Source organism: Portunus trituberculatus, chromosome 43 (assembly GCF_017591435.1).
Source record: "Portunus trituberculatus isolate SZX2019 chromosome 43, ASM1759143v1, whole genome shotgun sequence".
Classification (NCBI taxonomy): domain Eukaryota; kingdom Metazoa; phylum Arthropoda; class Malacostraca; order Decapoda; family Portunidae; genus Portunus; species Portunus trituberculatus.
This window is the reverse complement of record NC_059297.1, coordinates 994764-1016502: the sequence shown is the minus strand read 5'-3', so window position 1 is coordinate 1016502 and position 21739 is coordinate 994764. Positions and strand designations below refer to the sequence as shown.

Below are 21739 nucleotides of genomic sequence, written 5' to 3'. Positions count from 1 at the left end.
ACACACACACACACACACACACACACACACACACACACACACACACACACACACACACACGTCGAGGAGGACAGCTCGTCTCATGCGTACAGGAAGAAAGAAAATACCTATGGTCTTACAGGGCCCGGGCAACTCTAAGTTTTGTGTCCGTAAATGTCCTACTGTCTCTTTGTGTAGAATGTGAGTGATATGGAGAGTGATCCCTGAGAGGGGAGAGTGGACGGTGATGGCTCTGGCCGTAATCAGCTGACAACAACAAAAATGGCATTCAGGCAAACTAGAGACTTCAAAGGTTTTATTACTACGCCAAAAGGACTGCAGAAACTTGACATGGATGCAAGAATCCAGGCGCTGGAGAGTAAGTTCCTAAACATTTTGTCAATAGAAGAAAACTGGATAGAGTTCTAGCTGAGAATGATTCATTTAAAAGAGATCTATTTGTTAACGCTAGAGAATAAAGAGCTGTTGAAGGAAAAAGTAGAGATGGAGAAAGAAAACCAACAACTAAGGAAACAATGTGAAGAAATGAAGGCTAAACTCATGGAAATGGAGATAAAAATATCCGAAGGGACTTGAAGAAGAGGAATGTCTTAATCTAATTGACACTAGGATGAAAGAAGTGAATCATGAACATCTGGAGGTACAAAGATCGTTTAGGAGATAGTAAAAAGCAGGAAGAGGAAAATAAAGGGATTACGCAGAGGAAATGGTAAAGGCACTAAAGGAAAATGAGTATGTGGTGAGAGATATTGCTGAAAAGAAAAATGTGTGATCATAATAGGATTGAGGGAGGAAACTAACAGGAACTGGCAGGACAGGAGGGATAAGGAAAATGACAAGATTAAGTCTTTACTGAACAAGATCTCTGTGGAAGAAGAGGACCTATATGCTGAGGTAGAAGAAAGTGTGAGATTGGGAGCTTTTGAGGAAGGCAAGAATAGACCATTAAAATTGAAATTAAAGTCTCAGGTGGCAGTGGAGGCCTTGTTGAGGAGGGCTTGGAAACTTAAGGACTCTGAGGAAACCAAAACAATTTACATAAGAAGAAATATGTCACAAGATGAGAATGAAAATGAAGGAGCTAGTATCTGAAGTGAAGGAGAGGAATGACGAAAGAACAGAGGAGGAAAAGATCAAGTTTTTTTGGAGGATGAGAAATGGGAGGCTAAAGAAGTGGTGGATAAAACAGACGGAATAGGCATTACATAGAAGAACAGACTAGGAATGGAATAAAAGTGACTTACACGAACATAGATGGATTTCTGTCTAAGAGGCTAGAATGTATGGATTACCTAAGAAATAAGGAACCGGACATAATGTGTGTAGTGGAAACAAAGCTAAGGCCCAAAATAAAGCTAGACTGGTTTGTTGTAAAACACTACAAAGTATGGAGAAATTATAGAAAAAATAAAGGTGGTAGTGGTATAATGGTTCTTACTAAGGATGATCTGATAGTGAAGGAGGTGAACTATAGTAAGAGAAATGAGGAAGTGATAAGTATGCTTATAACAGATGGCAAGAGGGACATTAATATTATAATAGTATACATACCACCCAGAACCAGTGCTTGGGAATATGAACAGTACCAAATGGTGATGAGAAATACTCTAGACAGAATGAAGCAAGAACTCATCAGAAAGGATAGAGTGATGATAGTTGGAGACTTTAATTGCAAAGAAATAGTGTGGGAAGACTATGAAGTGGTGAATGGTGGTGAGTGGGCAGAAGAATTGTTAAAGGTAGCAACAAATAACTTGATGACACAGTGGGTGAGATCACCAACAAGGTGCAGGGGACAAGATGTTGCAGCAAGGTTGGATTTGGTATTTACCAGAGGCATCTCTCTAAAAGAGGAAATTGAACATGAAAGTCCCTTGGGGAAAAGCAATCATGATGTCCTAAGCTTTGAGCTGGATACAGAATTAAGCACAAATAAGATTGTGGAACAGGGAGGAAAAATTAAATTATACTAGGGCAAATTATAACCATATAAGGGAGTTCTTTAATGAAATTGACTGGTCCGTGGTATACCAGGAAAGGGATATGTAATTGAAATACGATAAATTTATGGATTTGTATAACTCTGCTGTGAAAAGTTTGTGCCATATTACAGAAAGAGGACTTTAAATAATAAACAGTGGTTTAATAGAAATTGTGAAGAAGCAAAAAGAACAAAGAAAAGGCATGGAAGAAACTTAAGAAAAACAGTGATGTATTATCAAGAGAAGTTTACAAAACAGCAAGGAATAGATATGTTGAAGTAAGGAGAACAGCACAGAAGGAATATGAACAGAGGGGGGTGGAAAACTGTGATAGTGACCCAAAAATGTTTTACAAATTCATAAATGGAAAACTAAATATAAGGGAGGCAATAGTAAAGGTAAAAAACGGGGAAGAAGTATATGAGGATGCTGGAGAGATAGCTGAAATTTTGAACGACAACTTTTGCAGTGTTTACAAAGGAGGAGCATTTTATGGAAGGAAGACCTGGGGAAATAAAGCAAATGCAGGACATCATGGTTAATAAGGAAGATGTAAGGAAAATTATAAGCAATCTGGATATTAATAAATCAATGGGGCCTGATGGCATATCTAGGAGGTTGCTAAATGAATGTAAGGATCAATTGTTGAACCCCGTATTTGATATTGTGGAAACCTCCATACAAACAGGATTAGTTCCGAAAGAGTGGAAAAGAGCTGACATTATGCCTATATATGAGAATGATAGTAGAATGGAACCGCTAAATTATAGACCAGTATCGTTAACCCTTTATTGCAAGGTATGTTAAAAAGCTGTATGATATATCTGGTAATGGTGTGAGTGTGAGGAAAACTTCTGTGAAGCTTGTCATACTTGTCATCTTTGTATATTATGCTGCTATTTTTAGTCACTATATCGCCAAGAGGAAAATAGGCGCTTTTCTCTTGAGAGAGAGAGAGAGAGAGAGAGAGAGAGAGAGAGAGAGAGAGAGAGAGAGAGAGAGAGAGAGAGAGAGAGAGAGAGAGAGAGAGAGAGAGAGAGAGAGAGAGAGAGAGAGAGAGAGAGAGAGAGAGAGAGAGAGAGAGAGAGAGAGAGAGAGAGAGAGAGAGAGAGAGAGAGAGAGAGAGAGAGAGAGAGAGAGAGAGAGAGAGAGAGAGAGAGAGAGAGAGAAGAGAACCTTTGTTGTCTTATCTTCAGGAGAGAGAAAGAGGAGATGTTTAGAGAGAGAGAGAGAGAGAGAGAGAGAGATCTTTTTTGTTTGTGTGTGTGTGTGTGTGTGAACAAACAAATTCACCTTGTCTGCTGGTCACCCAAACCGAAATTACGGAGGAGCTCAGAGCTCATAGACCGATCTTGGGTGACTGAGACAAACACACTGCTAGGCCACAACCCCTCGAGTTACATCCTGTATTGACTGCTAGGTGAACAGGACCACACATTAAGAGCCCATTTGCCTCCGCCTGACTTCGAACTGGACCTCTCAAGTGTGAGTCGGCGTGTCACTCACACTGGTGTGTGTGTGTGTGTGTGTGTGTGTGTGTGTGTGTGTGTGTGTGTGTGTGTGTGTGTGTGTGTGTGTGTGTGTGTGTGTGTGTGTGTGTGTGTGTGTGTGTGTGTGTGTGTGTGTGTGTGTGTGTGTGTATTTACCTAATTGTATTTACCTAATTGTAACATACGGGAAAAGAGCTATGCTCGTGTTGTCCCGTCTCCATATCTATTAATGTCCAGCTTTTTCTTAAAATCATGAATATTCCTTGCGTTGACCACTTCCACGTCTAAACTATTCCATGCTTCCACCCTTCTATGAGGGAAGCTATATTTTTCACATCTCTCCTATAAGTGGCCATTTTAGTTTTTTCCCATGCCCTCTCGACATTCTTCCATTCCACATACACAGATCTTCCCTATCCATTTTTCCATGCCAATCATCACTCTGTATATTGCTATCAGGTCTCCCCTTTCTCTTCTGTTTTCCAGGGTTGGAAGTTGCATTCTTTTCAGTCTGTCTTCATAAGTCAAATCTCTTAAGTCAGGCACCATTTTCGTTGCAGCCCTCTGTACTTTCTCTAGTTTCCTTATGTGTTTCTTTAAGTTCGAGCCCACTGTATTGTTGCATATTCAAGCCTCGGTCTTATCATTGCAGTAATTATTTTCTTCATCATTTCTTCATCTAGATATACGAACGCCACTCTTATGTTCCTCAATAAGTTCAATACTTCTCCAATTATTTTGTTTATATGTCTCTCTGGCGATAGGTCATTGGTAATTGTCACCCCAAGGTCTTTTTCTTCATGACTGGTTTTATGTCTTCATTTCCTATCTTGTACATACTCCTGATTCTTCTTTCACTCTTGCCAAACTCTATTTTCTTGCATTTTGTCGTGTTGAACTCCATTTGCCATGTACAGCTCCATTTCCATATTCTGTCCAAGTCTTCCTGGAGTAGTTCGCAATCTTTGTCACATCTCACTTTTCTTAACAATTTTGCATCGTCTGCAAATAGGCTCACATAACTGGACACCCCATCCACCATGTCATTTATGTAGACTGCGAACATTACTGGTGCCAACACTGATCCCTGTGGAACTCCACTCTCCACCAATCCCCATTCTGATGGTCTGTCCTTAATTATTGTTCTCATTTCTCTTCCTACCAAAAGTCTTCCATCCATTTTAGTAAACTGCCATGCACTCCTCCTACCATTTCAAGTTTCCAGATCAGTCTCTGGTGTGGTACCTTATCAAAGGCCTTTTTTAAATCCAGATATATTCCATCAGCCCAACCATCTCTTTCCTGTATTACATCTATCACCCTCGAATAGTAACATATCAGGTTTGTCGTGCATGAACGCCCTTTCCTAAAACCAAATTGACACTCACAAAGTATGTCATTTTTCTCCAAGAAGTCTGTCCATCTAGTCTTCACCACCCTCTCACACATCTTAGCTACCACACTTGTAAGTGACACTGGTCTATAGTTCAATGGGTCTCTCTTGTTACCTGATTTATAGATTGGGACAATGTTAGCTCTTTTCCAGTCTTGGGGCACTACGCCTTCCCTTAATGAGGCATCAATTACTTCACAAACTTTTTCTGCCAATTGCTCCTGCATTCTCTTAAAATCCATCCTGATACCCCATCAGGTCCCACAGCTTTTCTCACTTCTAAACTCCCCATCATGTTCTTGATCTCCTCCACCGTTACTTGAAACTCCTTCATAATCCCTTTCTGTTCCATTACCAGTGGTTTGTCAAAAGCAGTCTCCTTTGTGAATACCTTCCGAAAGCATCCATTCATAGCCTCTGCCATTTCCTGGGATCTTCACTGTATACTCCATTTACTTCTAAACTTTCAATACTTTCTCTATTTTTGATGTTGTTGTTCACATGTCTGTAAAAAGCCTTGGTTGGTCTTTACATTTATCAATTATATCCTTTTCTTGTTTCTTTCTTTCTTCTCTTCTAATCAACACATATTCATTTCTTGCTCTTTTGTAACTTTCCCACTGCTTAATCCGTCTTTTCCTTCTCCACCTCTTCCATGCATCCTCTTTTCTTGTTCTAGCCTTTTCACATCTATCGTTAAACCAGTCCTGCTTTCCAACTTCTCTATGTTGTCTTATTGGTACAAATTTTTCTCACCTTCTTTGTATATTTTTATAAATTCCTTCCACTTTTCATTTGCTCCTTAGCACTCTTGAATTTCATCCAATTTGTCTCTTGAAAGAATTTCTTTAGGTTTCCAAAATCTGTCTTGGCATAATTCCATCTTCCCACTTTATATTCTTCATTTCTTCTAGATTTCTCTTCGTCTATCACCTTGAACTCCAAAACTGCATGATCACTCTTTGCTAAAGGGCACTCCACCCTCATCTCCTCAATGACCATTGGCTCTGTACTAAAGACCAAGTCCAGTCTTGACGATGCTCCTCTCCTCCAAACCTAGTATCTTCTTTGACCCACTGAGTTAACACATTTTCCATTGCCAGTGTCAATAGTGTATTTCCCATGTTGTCTCTGATCCTTCCATTGACCAGTCCTCCCAACACACCTCTTTACAATTAAAATCTCCCATCATTATAGTTCGTTCACAGCCACCCAACATTTCTTCCAGACATGTTCCTGTATCACTTATCATTTCTTCATATTCCTGTACTGACCATGCATTTGTCTTAGGTGGTACGTACACCACTATGTAGTGCCTCTTTTTTCCTTCATTAGTTTCTGCTCTGATCTTTAGCACTTCTGCCTTTCCCATACCTTTTTCACTTGATCCACCTTTATATCTTTTTTAACCAGCAACATCACTCCTCCTCCCATCTTACCTACTCTATTTCTTTTCCAAACGTTATATTTCCCTTCTCCAACCTTCATCAGGTCTTCTCCTCTCTCAGTTTTGTTTCAGTAAGACCCACAATATCTGGGTTCTTGTCCTCAAGTAATCGTTGAGTTCTAAAATCCCGATATCACTCCATTTATGTTGGAATACATTACATTTCGCTCATATGTAAGTTTCTTTAGTCCTTTCTTGCTGTACTTTTCTGGGTTATGAACCACTTCCTCAGTCTCATATCCAAGATTCTCCAGAAAAACTCTTTCTTCTCTTCTTCTGTCCTCTCTTCATTTTTTTCAAAGCCTCCTTTCTCAACTCATTTAACATTTCTCTTTCCTTTTCACCGAGATCTCTTCTCAACCAAATCTTCCTTGTTGTTTCCTGCTGGGCTAGCCTCCATGACTTCTCCACCAATTCATCTACATCCTTTTGTGACTTAAGTTTGATTCTTATTGGCCTCATACCTTCTCTTGTGAACTTTCCAATTCTATGGAAGTCCTCTATTTCTTGTACTAGGTCTTTTCCTCCTCTTGCACCACATTAATGATATTATTTATCACCTTTTTATGTTTTTCTCTCTCCATTTTACTCGGTGTCTTATCCTCCTCCACACCAAATATCACCACACATCTCTTTTGTCTACAGTTTCCCTCACCAATGTCTCATTTGACTTAATAACCTTCACCACTTTCTCAGCTATCTTCTCTATGATCTGTTGATCTATAATTTCAGCAAGGCCCAAAGTTTTCTCCCTGACTCTTTGATTTCCTTTTCCAGACTTGCAACTTTGTAATTTACCTCCTTTCTTTCCACTTCCTGACTTTTTTCCATTCAGCCTGCTTCTCCATCACTTTTCCTAGAGATTCTCCACATTTTCGCAATTCACTTTAATTAGCTTAACTTCCTCTTTCAGTGCTGCATTTTCCTTCTTCATATCGGCACAGTCTCTCTTTACATTGTCATAACTCGTTTCCAGGCCCTCATACTTTTCAAACAGTTTTTCAATTTTACCTTCTAACTCCAGAATTTTCTTCACATAAGTGCTCTTCTCCATTATTCCTTGAAACCCTGTGAAGTCTGATTCCTCTTTCGAGTTCACGGCCGCCATGTTGCGCAGACGTAAACAAACCAGCTGATGGCTCAAACGCAGGCTACAGTTTATATTTACCTTCACTGGACATTATTTTGCTAATCAACAGTTAACATGACTATATGGAGACGGGACAAACATTACCAGCTCCTTTCCCACCTTGGTTACTCTTAGGTAACTGTAGAATTATAGATGATTGCTCTGAGCTCAGTGTGTCCATGTGTGTGTGTGTGTGTGTGTGTGTGTGTGTGTGTGTGTGTGTGTGTGTGTGTGTGTGTGTGTGTGTGTGTGTGTGTGTGTGTGTGTGTGTGACACTGTAACTTATCTTTCAAGAAAGAAAAAAAAGAGAAAAGAGAGAGAGAGAGAGAGAGAGAGAGAGAGAGAGAGAGAGAGAAGAGAGAGAGAGAGAGAGAGAGAAAAAGAGAAAAGAGAGAGAGAGAGAGAGAGAGAGGAGAGAGAGAGAGAGAGAGAGAGAGAGAGAGAGAGAGAGAGAGAGAGAGAGAGAGAGAGAGAGAGAGAGAGAGAGAGAGAGAGAGAGAGAGAGAGAGAGAGAGAGAGAGAGAGAGAGAGAGAGAGAGATGGGAACAATCTATGCCATTGGGTAATTTTAGACACAAGGCGGACGATGTAGCTTATCTTTAGTGATTGGTGGAGAAAAGGATGGTGGGAGGAGCACTAGGATTTCAAGGACAGCATACGGCGTGTGTAGTTGGTATCCAACACACTATACGGGACAACTGAACTGAAGAAAGCTCAGAAAAGAAATATGACATCTCACGTGGCCACCGTATTTGCTACTGGGGCTTCATGACGCCCACATAGGCGTCACCGTAGTGAAGGGGTTAAGTAGTATATTGTGCAAGGTATGTGAAGAAGTAATTAAAGCTAAGTGGAGTGAGTATCTAGAAAGTGAAAACATTCTGAGTGAAAGACAGTTAGGTTTCAGAAAAGGAAGATCGTGCGTATCTAATTTATTATGTTTTCATTCAAGAATGACTGACATACTACAACATAGAGAGGGATGGGTGGATGCTATCTACCTGGACTTGAGAAAGGCCTTTGATAAAGTACCACACAATAGACTGATGTGGAAACTAAAGAAGATTGGAGGAGTAAATGATAAACTAGCAAAATGGATGGAAAATTACTTAATGGGAAGAGAAATGAGAACAGTGGTGAGAGGAAGGAAGTCCGAGTGGAAGAAGGTAACCAGTGGAGTCCCACAAGTGCTTGGTCCCATCATGTTTTTGATTTATGTTAATGATATGCCAGTAGGAATTGACAGTTACATGAACATGTTTGAGGACAATACTAAAATTATGAGGAGAGTAAGGAATGTGGAAGGTTGTAACAAGTTACAGGAAGATCTTGATATAATATATGAGTGGAGTAAGGAGTGGCAGATGGAATTTAATATAGACAAGACCCATGTTATGAAAATGGGAAGAAGTAGATACAGACCAAACTGGGATTACAGGCTGGGTGATGAGAAAATTAAAGAGACCAGTGAGGAGAAAGACTTAGGAGTGACCGTGCAAAACACTTTGTCACTGGAGAAACACATTAACAAGATTTTTGGGAAAACATATAACATGCTTCAAAATGTTGGCCTTGCATCCCACTACCTAGATGAAGGAATGATGAAGAAGATATTATGTACCTTAATAAGACCCCAGTTAGAATATGCAGCTTGTGTCTGGTCACCGCATATGAAGAAAAATGTGAAGGTAGAAAGGGTACAGAGGCTGGCAACAAGGATGGTACCAGGACTCAGGGAGTTAGACTATGAGGAAAGACTGAGGAAGCTGGGGCTGACCATATTAGAAGAGAGAAGAACAAGAGGAGACATGATAACTATGTATAAATTGGTGAACAAGATTGACATACTGGACAGAGTTGATAAAGGTGACCACAAGTAATCAGCTCCGAGGACATGGAAAAAAGCTAATAAAAGACATCTGTCTAAATGACGTGAGAAAATACAGTTTCCCGCATCGTAGCATTGATAAGTGGAATAAACTGAGCAGTGATGTCGTTGATGCGGTGTGTGTCAATCAGATGAAAGAGAGATATGACAGGAATGGACAAGGAGACAGGACACAGAGAGCTTAGCTTGGGCCCTGTAATACACAAATAGGTAAACACAAATAGGTAAATACACACACACACAAAGCTCAATCAAACATACCCAATATGTACAAAACATCTGTACAAAGGATTCATGACACACACACACACACACACACACACACACACACACACACACACACACAATCAAACACACCACAATCAATCAAAACATCTGTACAGAGAATTCAAGACACACAAAGCTCAGCTTAGTCAAACATACCCAATACGTACAAAACATCTGTACTGAGGATTCGTAAAGGACCAACACACACACACACACACACACACACACACACACACACACACACACAGATAAAGTTCTATCATACATATACATGTATAAAACATCTGTACAGAAGACTCGTATCATATAGGACAGGAGGAGGTAGTAGACACCTACCAAAACAATAACTTACTCCCAGTGAGATCTAATAGCACTAGTTCAGGAGGTGCTGTGAACCTTCCATTAAAGCTAGTTGTGATCTCGTTGAATGTTTCCCTTTGTCTCTCACAACTCAAGGGGGTAGTCACACCCTACCGTCTAAAGACAGCTCTCCTTCTTCACATAAAACTACATGCACTTACCACACATACACCCTTCACTCCAAATCAAAATTTAAAAGAAAATGGGACCCAAAATAAACAACGCCTCGAGTCCCCTCTGGGAGGGACCAAAAATGTCCCCAGGTCAGACACCTCTCCTGTTGAAGACCACAAATGCCTTGACACCTCCTCAACTTTTCTACATTAACTTCTGCAACATTCGCGGTCTTAGATCTAATTTTCAATCTGTGGAACACCACCTCTCCTCTACTAAACCTCATCTTTTTTTCCTCACCGAAACACAGCTATCTGAGGCAACTGACAGTAGCCCCTTCTCTGTTCCCTCCTACTTTCTCTATTCTCATTTTCATTCCAAAGCTGGATGTTGCGTCTATGTATGCAACGACTTAACTTGCTCTCATGCCCACGCTCTTGAGTCTTCCGAATTTTCCACCATCTGGCTACGACTTAACAGTCACTTTCAAACTAAATTCATCTGTGCTGTTTATCTCTCTCCTAACTCTTCTGACTATAGTAATTTCTTCGACTACGTAACTTCTAAAGTGGAGCACATTCTGTCCCTCTACCCTTTCGCTGAGATTTCCATTCTTGGAAATTTCAATGTTCACCACCAGCTTTGGCTTTCCTCTCCCTTCACTGACCACCCTGGTGAACTAGCCTTCAACTTTGCTATCCTCCATGACCTAGAGCAACTGGTGCAGCACCCTACTCATATTCCTGACCGTCTTGGAGACACGCCCAACATTCTTGATCTCTTCCTCACCTCTAACCCTTCTGCTTATGCTGTCACCCTTTCATCTCCGTTGGGCTCCTCCGATCACAATCTCATTTCTGTATCTTGTCCTATTTTTCCAATCCTCCGCAGGATCCCCAAAGCGAAGGTGCCTCTGGCGTTTGCCTCTGCCAGTTGGGGGACCTGAGGAGGTATTATGCTGATTTTCCTGGAATGATTATTGCTTCCGTGTCAGAGACCCATCTCTTTGTGCTGAACGCATAACAGAGGTGTTAGTATCTGGCATGGAGGCGTACATTCCTCATTCTTTTCTCAACCTAAACCTTCTAAACCTTGGTTTAACTCAGCCTGTTCTCGTGCTATATATGATAGAGAGGTTGCCCACAAAAGGTACTTGAGCCTTCCATCTCCTGAATCTCATGCACTTTATATCTCTGCCGGAATCATGCCAAGTCTGTTCTTCAACTTGCCAAACACTCTTTCATAAATAGGAAATATCAAAATCTTTCAAACTCAAACTCTCCTCGTGACTTCTGGCATCTAGCCAAAACATCTCAAATAACTTCACTTCTTCATCTTTCCTCCTTTATTTCATCCTGATGGCACCACTGCCATCTCTTCTGTCTCTAAAGCTGAACTCTTTTCTCAAACCTTTGCTCACAACTCCACCTTGGACGATTCTGGGCTTGTCCTCCTCTCCTCCTCCCTCTGACTATTTCATGTCTACAATCAAAATTCTTCGTAATGATGTTTTCCATGCCCTTGCTGGCCTAAACCCTCGGAAGGCTTATGGACCTTATGGGGTCCCTCCTATTGTTCTCAAAAACTGTGCTTCTGTGCTTGCACCTTGCCTGGCCAAACTCTTCCAACTTTGTCTATCGACTTGCACCTTTCCTTCCTGCTGGAAGTTCGCCTACATTTAGCCTGTTCCTAAAAAGGGTGACCGTTCTAACCCCTCAAACTACCGTCCTATAGCTTTAATCTCTTGCTTGTCTAAAGTTTTTAATCTATCCTGAATAGGAAGATTCTCAAACATCTGTCACTTCACAATCTTCTGTCTGATCGCCAGTATGGCTTCCGTCAAGGTCGCTCTACTGGTGATCTTCTGGCTTTCCTTACTGAGTCTTGGTCATCCTCTTTTAGAGATTTCGATGAAACTTTTGCTGTTGCGTTAGACATATCAAAAGCTTTTGATAGAGTCTGGCATAAAGCTTTGATTTCAAAACTGCCCTCCTACAGCTTCTATCCTTCTCTCTGCAACTTTATCTCAAGTTTCCTTTCCGACCGCTCTATTGCTGCTGTGGTAGACGGCTACTGTTCTCCTAAACCTATTAATAGTGGTGTTCCTCAGGGTTCTGTCCTGTCACCCACTCTCTTTCTATTATTCATTAATGACCTTCTTAACCAAACTTCTTGCCCTATCCACTCCTACGCTGATGATACCACCCTACATCTTTCCACGTTCTTTCAGAGACGTCCAACCCTTCAGGAAATCAACAGATCACGCGGGAACGCCACGGAACGCCTGACTTCCGATCTTTCTAAGATTTCCGATTGAGGCAGAGAAAATCTAGTAGTTTTCAATGCCTCAAAAACTCAATTCCTCCATCTATCAACTCAACACAACCTTCCAGACAACTATCCCCTCTTCTTCAATGACACTCAACTGTCTCCCTCTTCCACAATGAATATCCTCGGTCTGTCCTTTGCTCATAATCTTAACTGGAAACTTCACATCTCATCTCTGGCTAAAACAGCTTCTATGAAGTTAGGTGTTCTGAGGCATCTCCGACAGTTTTTCTCGCCCCTCCAACTGCTTACTCTGTATAAAGGCCTTATCTGTCCCTGTATGGAATACTCTTCGCATGTTTGGGGGAGTTCCAGTCACACAGCTTTGCTTGATAGGGTGGAATCGAAAGCTCTTCGTCTCATCAACTCCCCTCCTCTGACTAACTGTCTTCAGTCTCTTTCTCACTGCCGAAATGTTGCATCCCTTTCTATATTTTATCGCTATTTTCATGGTAACTGTTCTACTGATCTTGCTAACTGCATGCCTCCCCTCCTCCTGCAGCCACACTGCACAAGGCTTTCTTCTTCCTCTCATCCCTATTCTGTCCAACTCTCTAATGCAAGAGTTAACCAGTACGCTCAATCATTCATCCCTTTCACTGGTAAACTCTGGAACTCCCTCCCTGATCTGTATTTCCAAATTCCTACAACTTTTAAGAGAAAGGTATCAAGGCATTTGCTCCCCTAATTGTGGCTGACTGTTTTGGCACTTTTTGAAGTCTTTGGAGAGCCAGCACTCAAGTGGGCCTTTTTCTAACTTTCTTTTTTTTGCCCTTGGCTGGCCCTCTTCCCTACATAAAAAAAAAAAAAAAAAAGAGAGAGAGAGAGAGAGAGAGAGAGAGAGAGAGAGAGAGAGAGAGAGAGAGAGAGAGAGAGAGAGAGAGAGAGAGAGAGAGAGAGAGAGAGAGAGAGAGAGAGAGCGTAGAAAACAGCCCAGCTTGGTACAGCTCAGCTCCCAACCTGGACCATACAGTGCACCCGACGTGTCATTAGTTCCCCGCGCTTTCCAAAGCCCGCGAAGTTTTGTAGGACTATTTCTTGCTCTATTTATTTATTTACAGATTCAAAACTTCACTATAACTGTATTTTGGATGTTTGCCATTCATGGCATACAATTCGAAATATATTTTTTCTGACATGGGAATGTTTATATTATAGGTGCACCAAAGCATTCAGCAATTAGGAATTAGCAGTTTAAGGGTTAAGGAGATGCGATTAAATAACGCAATTTATTCTATTTAACTTGGGTTAACTCAACTCGATGACATCACATGCACCCATGCTGCTTTTGGGGTGAACCACACTGAGACACTCTCAACCCGATTCTTAGACAATACCTTCCTTTTTCAGTTGAAGGATACTATCCGGGAGAAACTGGTATTTTTAAAGAATGAATGCTGCCTTCCTGCAGCTTGGGGAGGCAATGATCAGGCAGGATTTTACCTTCATCACGAAAATGTCTTCATCATTACCTTCACATAAATTTTGCCTAAATCATTCAAATAGCCTACTCTACAAAAATTGATTGGAACCAAACCCAGGGATGGAATTCACAAAAATTGTCAGTAGTGTCCATAATAAGAAGCCTTAACAAACAAACAGGTCTGAGGAACAACAATTGTCAACAACGTTGCCACCAAAGAAACTCCAGTGAAACAGACTACAACCCGGAATACTTAGTCCACACGGAGAACTTTAGCAATACAATAACATGTCTAGCTCATTGTTCCATGGTTTTGCCTTTGTTGTGCTTGAATCATCATAATTTTCTATAACCATGTCACCTTGGGGAGAAGTAGAAATGAGGAAAAGGGTGAATTTAACTGCGGCACAGAAGCTTGAATTTATTAAAATGTTGGAGACTGGTACATCTGTGAAGCATGTGTGAAGAATATGATGTAAAAAAGCAAAGTTTCAAATATTTCAAATATTTGTAGGCTCAATCTAAACTTTATGAATATACTGTGAAATATTCTGTTGATGTATATTTGCAGTGTAGAGGAGTAGAGGTACTTTACACTATTAGACTGAATAGTGTCTTTGATCAAAGGTACAGTATTGTATTTTCTATTCTGTCTTTTGTAATGCAATTATTGATAATATCTGGATATTTCCACCATAGATTTCTATCACCAGTAATTATGGACAATCAACTTTATAAGACCAATGCTCTCCCCCTTTTAATCTGTTAAACCAAGGCTTGAGTGTATATGTACATATATGTTCGAGAACTAAAACCATTTTCCCCATAGGAACAAATGTAAAATAGATTAATCTGTTCCTGGACTCCAGGTTTGTCTAGCAACTGGGTAAAATGATTTTAGCTGAAAAAAACAAAGGATCATCATTGCTATAGTAACGGCATCTAGCTGACAGTAAGATGGCACACGCTGATCTTCCTGACAACATTTATCATGCATCACTAGCAGTCCTGGAGGTGAAGTGCCTCTGTGCTGTGATCAGCTGTGATAGCAAAAATGGCAGCCCAAACAAACATTTGCGAAATCTCATAACTCTCGAGACTTGCCATACCACCAGCAAAGTATCTTGGAAATATTCTTAATTTTTTAGTGTTTCACACTAACAATGAGCTTGAAGCACTGAAGCACTGCACAAAGGGACAGCATGTTGGTGGTACACTTGGGGAACACTTGGTGGCCGCATTATGGAACTAAACCAGTTGCGCAACTTGATTTCCTTGACATTGTATTATTCTAAATAATCTGTGTAATACAAAAAAATGAATAGGTTTTGTACCTCATATAATTTCAAATTCACATATTCTAAACATGCATAAATCAAGAAATCCCTGTACTTAGAAACAAAGCAAGCAAGAAATTCAAGGGAGATGTGTAGATCAGTGATAAAGACCTGCATGGTCTAGACCAGCAGTTCTCAACACTTTTCTTGTTAACCCCCCTCCCCCCCTGACTTATAAAACCATCTACCCAAACCCCCAGTAATCTGATATCGAAGAGAATACTAATTTAGTGACAGACACTAACTCAATATGCAATGGTATACTGCAAAGGATATCATTAGATCAGCCATCTAAATTCCCCTCAAAATCTTCTGTGTATCTACAAACACCAGGTTGAGAACCATTGACCTAGACTCTAGACAGTATATTCAGGTGAGTTCTGTGTCACAAGTTCATTTGATACATACTTTCTGGATAAATATTTCTGAGCTGGATATGTTGCACATTAACCATCTCAGCAGAAGTGTCTGTCATAAACCACTAAGACAGGTTGGATTGGTGTTTGGAAATTAATCAATCCATTTTATATTGATTCCTATTAGGAAAATAGCTACTTTTTTTTTTTTTTTCTATTTCAGAAGGCTTTCAGGAAATAGTGAAATTCATGTAATGAGGTTCCACTATACCATTCATTATGAGAAACCATATGAAACCATATGAGAAAATGAAATTTCTTTCTGCATAGGAACCTAAATTAATTACATATTACCATTGTTCTTTATGGAAAAAATTATGGTTTATTTAGGGCTTTCCTTACTTAAGCAATGCCTTTAAAAGTATATCCTTGTCATAAATGGAAAGTTTACTGTATATGACAGTTTTATTCAAGTTTATGTGAGTGCCTAACCAACTAATAACCCAAACTTCAGACAATGCATCTTGTACAAGAGCTTCATCAGTAAGGAAATTCTATCAAATTCATTCCTTACCTTAAGTCTTATGGTTGGAGTGAATGTGATGGTTGTTGGTTGAGAGCACTGTGTCTGAGTAGAAGGAACTGTGAGAAGGGAATCATCCTTCTCTTGACCCTGCTGGTGGAAGATGAGGCTCTGCAGCATCAGAAACATCCTCTTATTAACTTTATGAGGACACAGCATGGCTGCTTCTCCCATAGTGAAGAGATATCTGTAATAAAAAGACTAGTGGAGAGACTCATAATGCACAAACATGAATTCAGCAAATTTGTCTATGTTGTGTAAGTTGGGAGGAGCAACAATCTAACATACAATAAATAACAATTTGGTTTATCTAATAAATATTAAGAATAATTCATTACTATTATGATGATGATGATGATGATGATGATGATGATCATGATGATGATAATAATAATAATAATAATCGTAATAGTAACAATAATAATAATAATAATAATAATAATAATAATAATAATAATAATAATAATAATAATAATAATAATATCAATAACAACAACGATAATAATGATGCTAATAATGACAAAAAGAAAACAATATTAATAACAATGTTATGTACAGGTGCTCAAGTTATCCCCCCCTCCCCATTGCTGGAAGCCTGTGAGTAAGAGAATGAGGGGGTGTGGAGGGAGGACATTTCATTACCTTGTAACCAGGATTACTTATGTGTCCTATGCAAGTTTCTTTGATTCTTTGTGTTTGGACACTTATTAGTCATGAATAAAATTCTGGCTGTGTATTTCCTTATAACTGGTGTGTAATTTATGTTCTACAGAGAGAGGAAGAGCCAGCTGGTACTGTACAATGTGGGAGGAGTTCTAAGTGTTCAGTTCCGCCAAGTACAGGCAACCCCTATTTAATGAATGGGTTACGTTCCTAAAAACCATTCGTAAAGTGAATTTTCGTTAAGCAAACCAATTATAACAAGTTTAACCCCTGACTTGAACTTCCATTCAGAGTAAACAAAGCGAGAGTGCATCATAGTACAGTGAAAGGTTTAATGAAAGTAAAAATTATGAAGTTAAACATTTAAACAGTTTAATTTAAGACTAAATCATTATAATGTACACTAATGTATGTATGTAACTTTATAATGTAGATGATCTTAAATTTATGAAGGGAGAGAGTGGAGCAGGAAATACGCTAGCTGGCATCCTGTGGAATGTAAACAAAGGGTGCATTATTGTACCGCATACAATACTTATGTACCACATTTCCACAAGGCTTTCCATTTTATCCATTGCAGAGTCATGAGTTCAGGTGGTTCTTTTAGCTTGCAAGGAAGATATGATCTCACCAGCCTCTTAATAGAGTCTGCTGACTTGAAAATAGTAGAGACAGTAGATGGAGTCAAGCCATGGTGGCAAGCAATGCTATTAGTTTTCTCGCCTTTCTCGTGTCAGTGAATAATATCCAGCTTCACTTCAAGATTAAGAGACTTCCTGGTCTTCTTAGCATCGCTAGGTGACATTGCAGGGCGTTTTGGTGGCATGTAGAGTGAGGGAAGATGAGCTGCTGCTGACACTGTTATTGTTTTGAACAAGGAGAGTGAGTGGTGCCCGTGTTGTCCACGAGAGGCGCTGGTGTATTCAAAAGCCTGTCAGCTTGTGTGATACAGCGAAGCTTTCAAACTTGGAAAAACTTACTTGGATAAAATTTTGTTAAAGCGAATTTGGTGTTCGTTAAACGAGCAGATGGTAGTAAAAGGAAACCTTCGTTGTAGCGAAATTTCGTTGTGTGAACCTTCGTTAAGGGGGTTGCCTGTATATACCTATTTGTTGTTGCAATAAATAGACTTGGAAAAGGCTTCGTTTTCTCTGATGCTCACTGCTTCTAGGATAGCATTAAGGGACTCAGAACTCAAGACTGAGTTTGGCAAATGAACCACACAGGGAGGATAAGTAAGAAAACCTGGCCTTGTCACCTGAGTTAGAAAGACGTAAGCGCCTAAGGGAAGCTTTTACCGCTAGAGTTGTGTACTCTGGTCCACGCTGTCTACTAGCTTAGGGCATAGCCAGAGAGACAGGCTGCATGCTGCCTGCACAACCAGCAATGAAGATACAGTAAGGCGACGGGCACGGCACACCACCCATGAGCTTCAACTGGAATGTTTCCTTGCTGGCAGCCTACAGGAGGACCAGTCCTGTGTCTGGCCTCCATAAGACTCATGCAGGTGAAGTGGTGCGTAAGGTCTCCCAGGCCTCCTCTGCCTTGTCACTTGTGGACAATGAGACAGTCGGGGATTACAGTGAAGGGGGATGGCAACGTAACAATAATAATAATAATAATAATAATAATAATAATAATAATAATAAAAATAAAAATAAAAATAATAATAATAATAATAATAATAATAATAATAATTATAATAATAATAATACAGTAAGTCCTTGTTATATAGTAGTTCTTTATCCAGTAAATTCACAGTTATGGTATTTGGAAATTACTACCCTCGATTCGATATACGGCAAGAAAAATTCACAGATACGGTATCTGCTCATGTCATCCGTGAGGGCTTAGCGCAGGGGAGCATGGGTGATGACGTCATCCACGCCACACCTCCCCGCCACTCACAGTACTGACTTTAACTTGACCACCCTTGGAGCCTGTTATCTCTTCCCCTCCCCTCCTTTTTTATTAACTGCATTACATATTACTTACATGCATTACTAATTTGATGAATAAATGGAATATTAAAGGGTCTACTGTAAGCACAAATATATTCATAATAATTATGGCTAACATTTAAAGCCTACTACCAGCGGTGAACCATGCAGCAACTGATAAAGGGCACAGATGGGCCTGCCATCTGGAAGTCGTATAACATCAAGCACGCCTTATTTAATATCATCATTTTGGGACGAAGTGAAGATGTCTACCATGAACTTGGCGTGGAATAAAGTATGGCCAGAATGCGTGCATGACTTCCCAGGTTTCGCTGAAGATGACATCGGTGCGATAGAAACGACATAGTAAATTTGTGCCATAGGGCTGGTTTCGATGAAGTTGATGATGATGATGTTCAAGATCTTTTGGAAACCCATGCTGAACCTCTCTAAAATGGTGAACTTATAGAGCTAGACAAGGCATCACAGGAGGCAGAAAAAGAGGGAGACGAGGAAGAAGAACCTGTGCGTGGCCTGGACATCAAACTCTTAATGTCTTGGTGGTATCGAAAAAAGAAATGTGACCCAAATTCTGCCAGGAGTAGCAAAGTGGCTTATGACATAGAGAAAAGTGTCAAGATTTATCAAGAAATCTATGATAGAAAAAAAAAAAAAAAAAAAAAAAAAAGTCCTCCATTTACTCATTCTTCAAGCCAGTCCCTGTCACACCTGCCGACCCTGCTACAGCTGGCCCTTCTACATCCACTGCCGACAGTTCTACAGCTGGCCCTTCCTCCATATCCTCTTTCTTCAAACCACTGAAACGTGCAGTTAGAGTTAAGTGTCGGGAAGGTTTAGTGGCGGCGGTGTTGGACAGGGCTGCCAACCGAACTAGCAGTTTCAGCCTGGATTCTTTGGATGAACAGACTATAAGTACAAAGGCGTTATCTGGCCATGTATGGGGTAACCTTTGCATGTAAGAGGTATTTCTGCTTACACAATTTTATTAAATAGGGTGGAATCAAAAGCTTTTTGTCTTATTAATTCCTCTTCTCTAAGTTTCTTCATCCTCTCACTCACTACTGCAAAGTTGCATCTCTTGCTATTTTTTATGAGTGTTTTCATGCTAACTGCTCTTCTGATCTGCTTACTGCATGCCTCCCTTCCTTCCACAGCCTTGCAGAACAAGACTTTTTTCTTCCTCTCACCTCTTTTCCATCCACCTCTCAAATGCAAGAGCTAACTAGAGCAGTGGCAGACTTACCATTAGGCAACACTAAGTGGTTGCCTAGGGCCCCGAGTTTCTGGGGGACTCATGAAACTCCTCATACACTTATGGTTAACAGAGGTTTTATCATATGCACACATTATTTATGTCTTTGATTAAAATCCATTTGCTAAAATTCCAGCAGATTGATTTTTCCTAGGAATTAAGTGTGTCTCGGAGACTCCTATGGATGTAAAAAGAAAATAGGGCCCCCCTTCAGTCCCCACTATTTTGGATTAGGTCCAGAGGGGGGCCCTCATGCCACCTTTGCCTAGGGTCCCTAGATTCCTAAATCTACCCCTGAATCTGACTTATCAATCATTCATACTTTTTTCTGGTAAAACTCTGGAACTCCCTACCTGCTTCTGTATTTACATCTTACTATGATGTGAGCTTATTTAAGAGGGAGATTTAAAGACATTTATCCCTTTCTTTTGAGTAACTCTCTCAGACATGCACAAGGAGTAGCAACCAAGTGGGCATATTTGTTTAATCTTTCTGTTGCCCATAGCTTGTTTTCTCCTTTTACATAAGAAAAAAGAAATTAGTTCACCTTTTCTCTCTCAATGTGTTCATTATATCAACAGGGTTTACTGCAAGAATATGCATTTACAAATAAATGTTATACATAAAACACATGAAGTGAATGAGTGAGACAAGGAATGCTTTGACAGATGTGGTAATTACTATACCCACTAGTGACAGTATATCTGAAGCTCACAACACATAGCACAAAAAATCTCAAAATGATTATTTTTATCTACAAAAAAAAAAAAAAAATAAATAAAAAAAAATAAAATAAAGAAATAAAAAACTTAAATTGGGTAACTTGAGTAAAGTAGTTACTACAAAGTATTTCCTCCTTAAGAAGTTATTTTAAAATCCAAAACAATATAAAAAACAAAACAAAACTGGCCCCAAGGATTTTGGACATGGGATAGTGGGCCTGTACTACATTTGCTTTCTTTCTTTTCTTCTCTGTTTATGAAAAGGAATAAAATACAAAAACAAATTAATGTTGTAATACAAAAAGCAATATAGACTTACCGATACAGCCTTTCCTCTCCAGCTGCATCAAGTGTATCTGTTCTCAGGAAAAGCACTTCTTTGAGGTGTTCATCACAAGCCTTCAAAATTGGAGCTACCCATTTTTCTACAGCTTTCTGATCTGCTGGAATAAACCAATGCATTAAATGTGGCAATTTTTACCATTTAAGGATAACTAAGATCCTTTTAGGAAAGACAGGAAAATTCTGAAAAAATATGAGCAATTGTATATATATATATATATATATATATATATATATATATATATATATATATATATATATATATATATATATATATATATATATATATATATAGGCATATACTTTCCTTATTATTTCACAAAGATTTATAGAGATTTAAAATAGTTTACATTTAAATCCCATTTAAAGGTCACATGTTCAATCACATGCTTTAGTTTACATCAGTAGTGTCTTTTCTTTTGAGGAGAGAGAGAGAGAGAGAGAGAGAGAGAGAGAGAGAGAGAGAGAGAGAGAGAGAGAGAGAGAGAGAGAGAGAGAATATGAAGTGAAGGATTTCACTTAATACTTGAGGACTCACATGCATTTAGGTCATTATAAGATCCCAATATTTTGCATCTAAAAACTTGATCTTTTCTAGTAGACAACACACCGATCCTGCTGTGTCTTGTGAGATGTAAACGTGTACCTGGTATATGACGTTGGTAGTGACTGTGAGACTGCAGGGCTAATAATCATATATTT

At 39.6% G+C, this 21739-nt stretch overlaps 1 protein-coding gene across 2 annotated transcripts in view; it reads right to left on the bottom strand.

Moving 5' to 3' along the window:
* The window catches only part of LOC123518049 (condensin-2 complex subunit D3-like), a 135697-nt gene that overhangs the window by 68930 nt on the left and 45028 nt on the right, over positions 1-21739 (bottom strand). Inside the window, exons 4-5 of one of the 2 annotated variants that reach the window (XM_045278595.1) lie at positions 21015-21138; positions 16089-16284 (exon numbers count right to left, since the gene is read on the bottom strand). In XM_045278595.1, the coding sequence (XP_045134530.1) occupies positions 16089-16284; positions 21015-21138 (320 nt within the window). The remainder of the gene's footprint in view (positions 1-16088; positions 16285-21014; positions 21139-21739) is intronic. The other variant, XM_045278596.1, reaches the window with a different exon arrangement.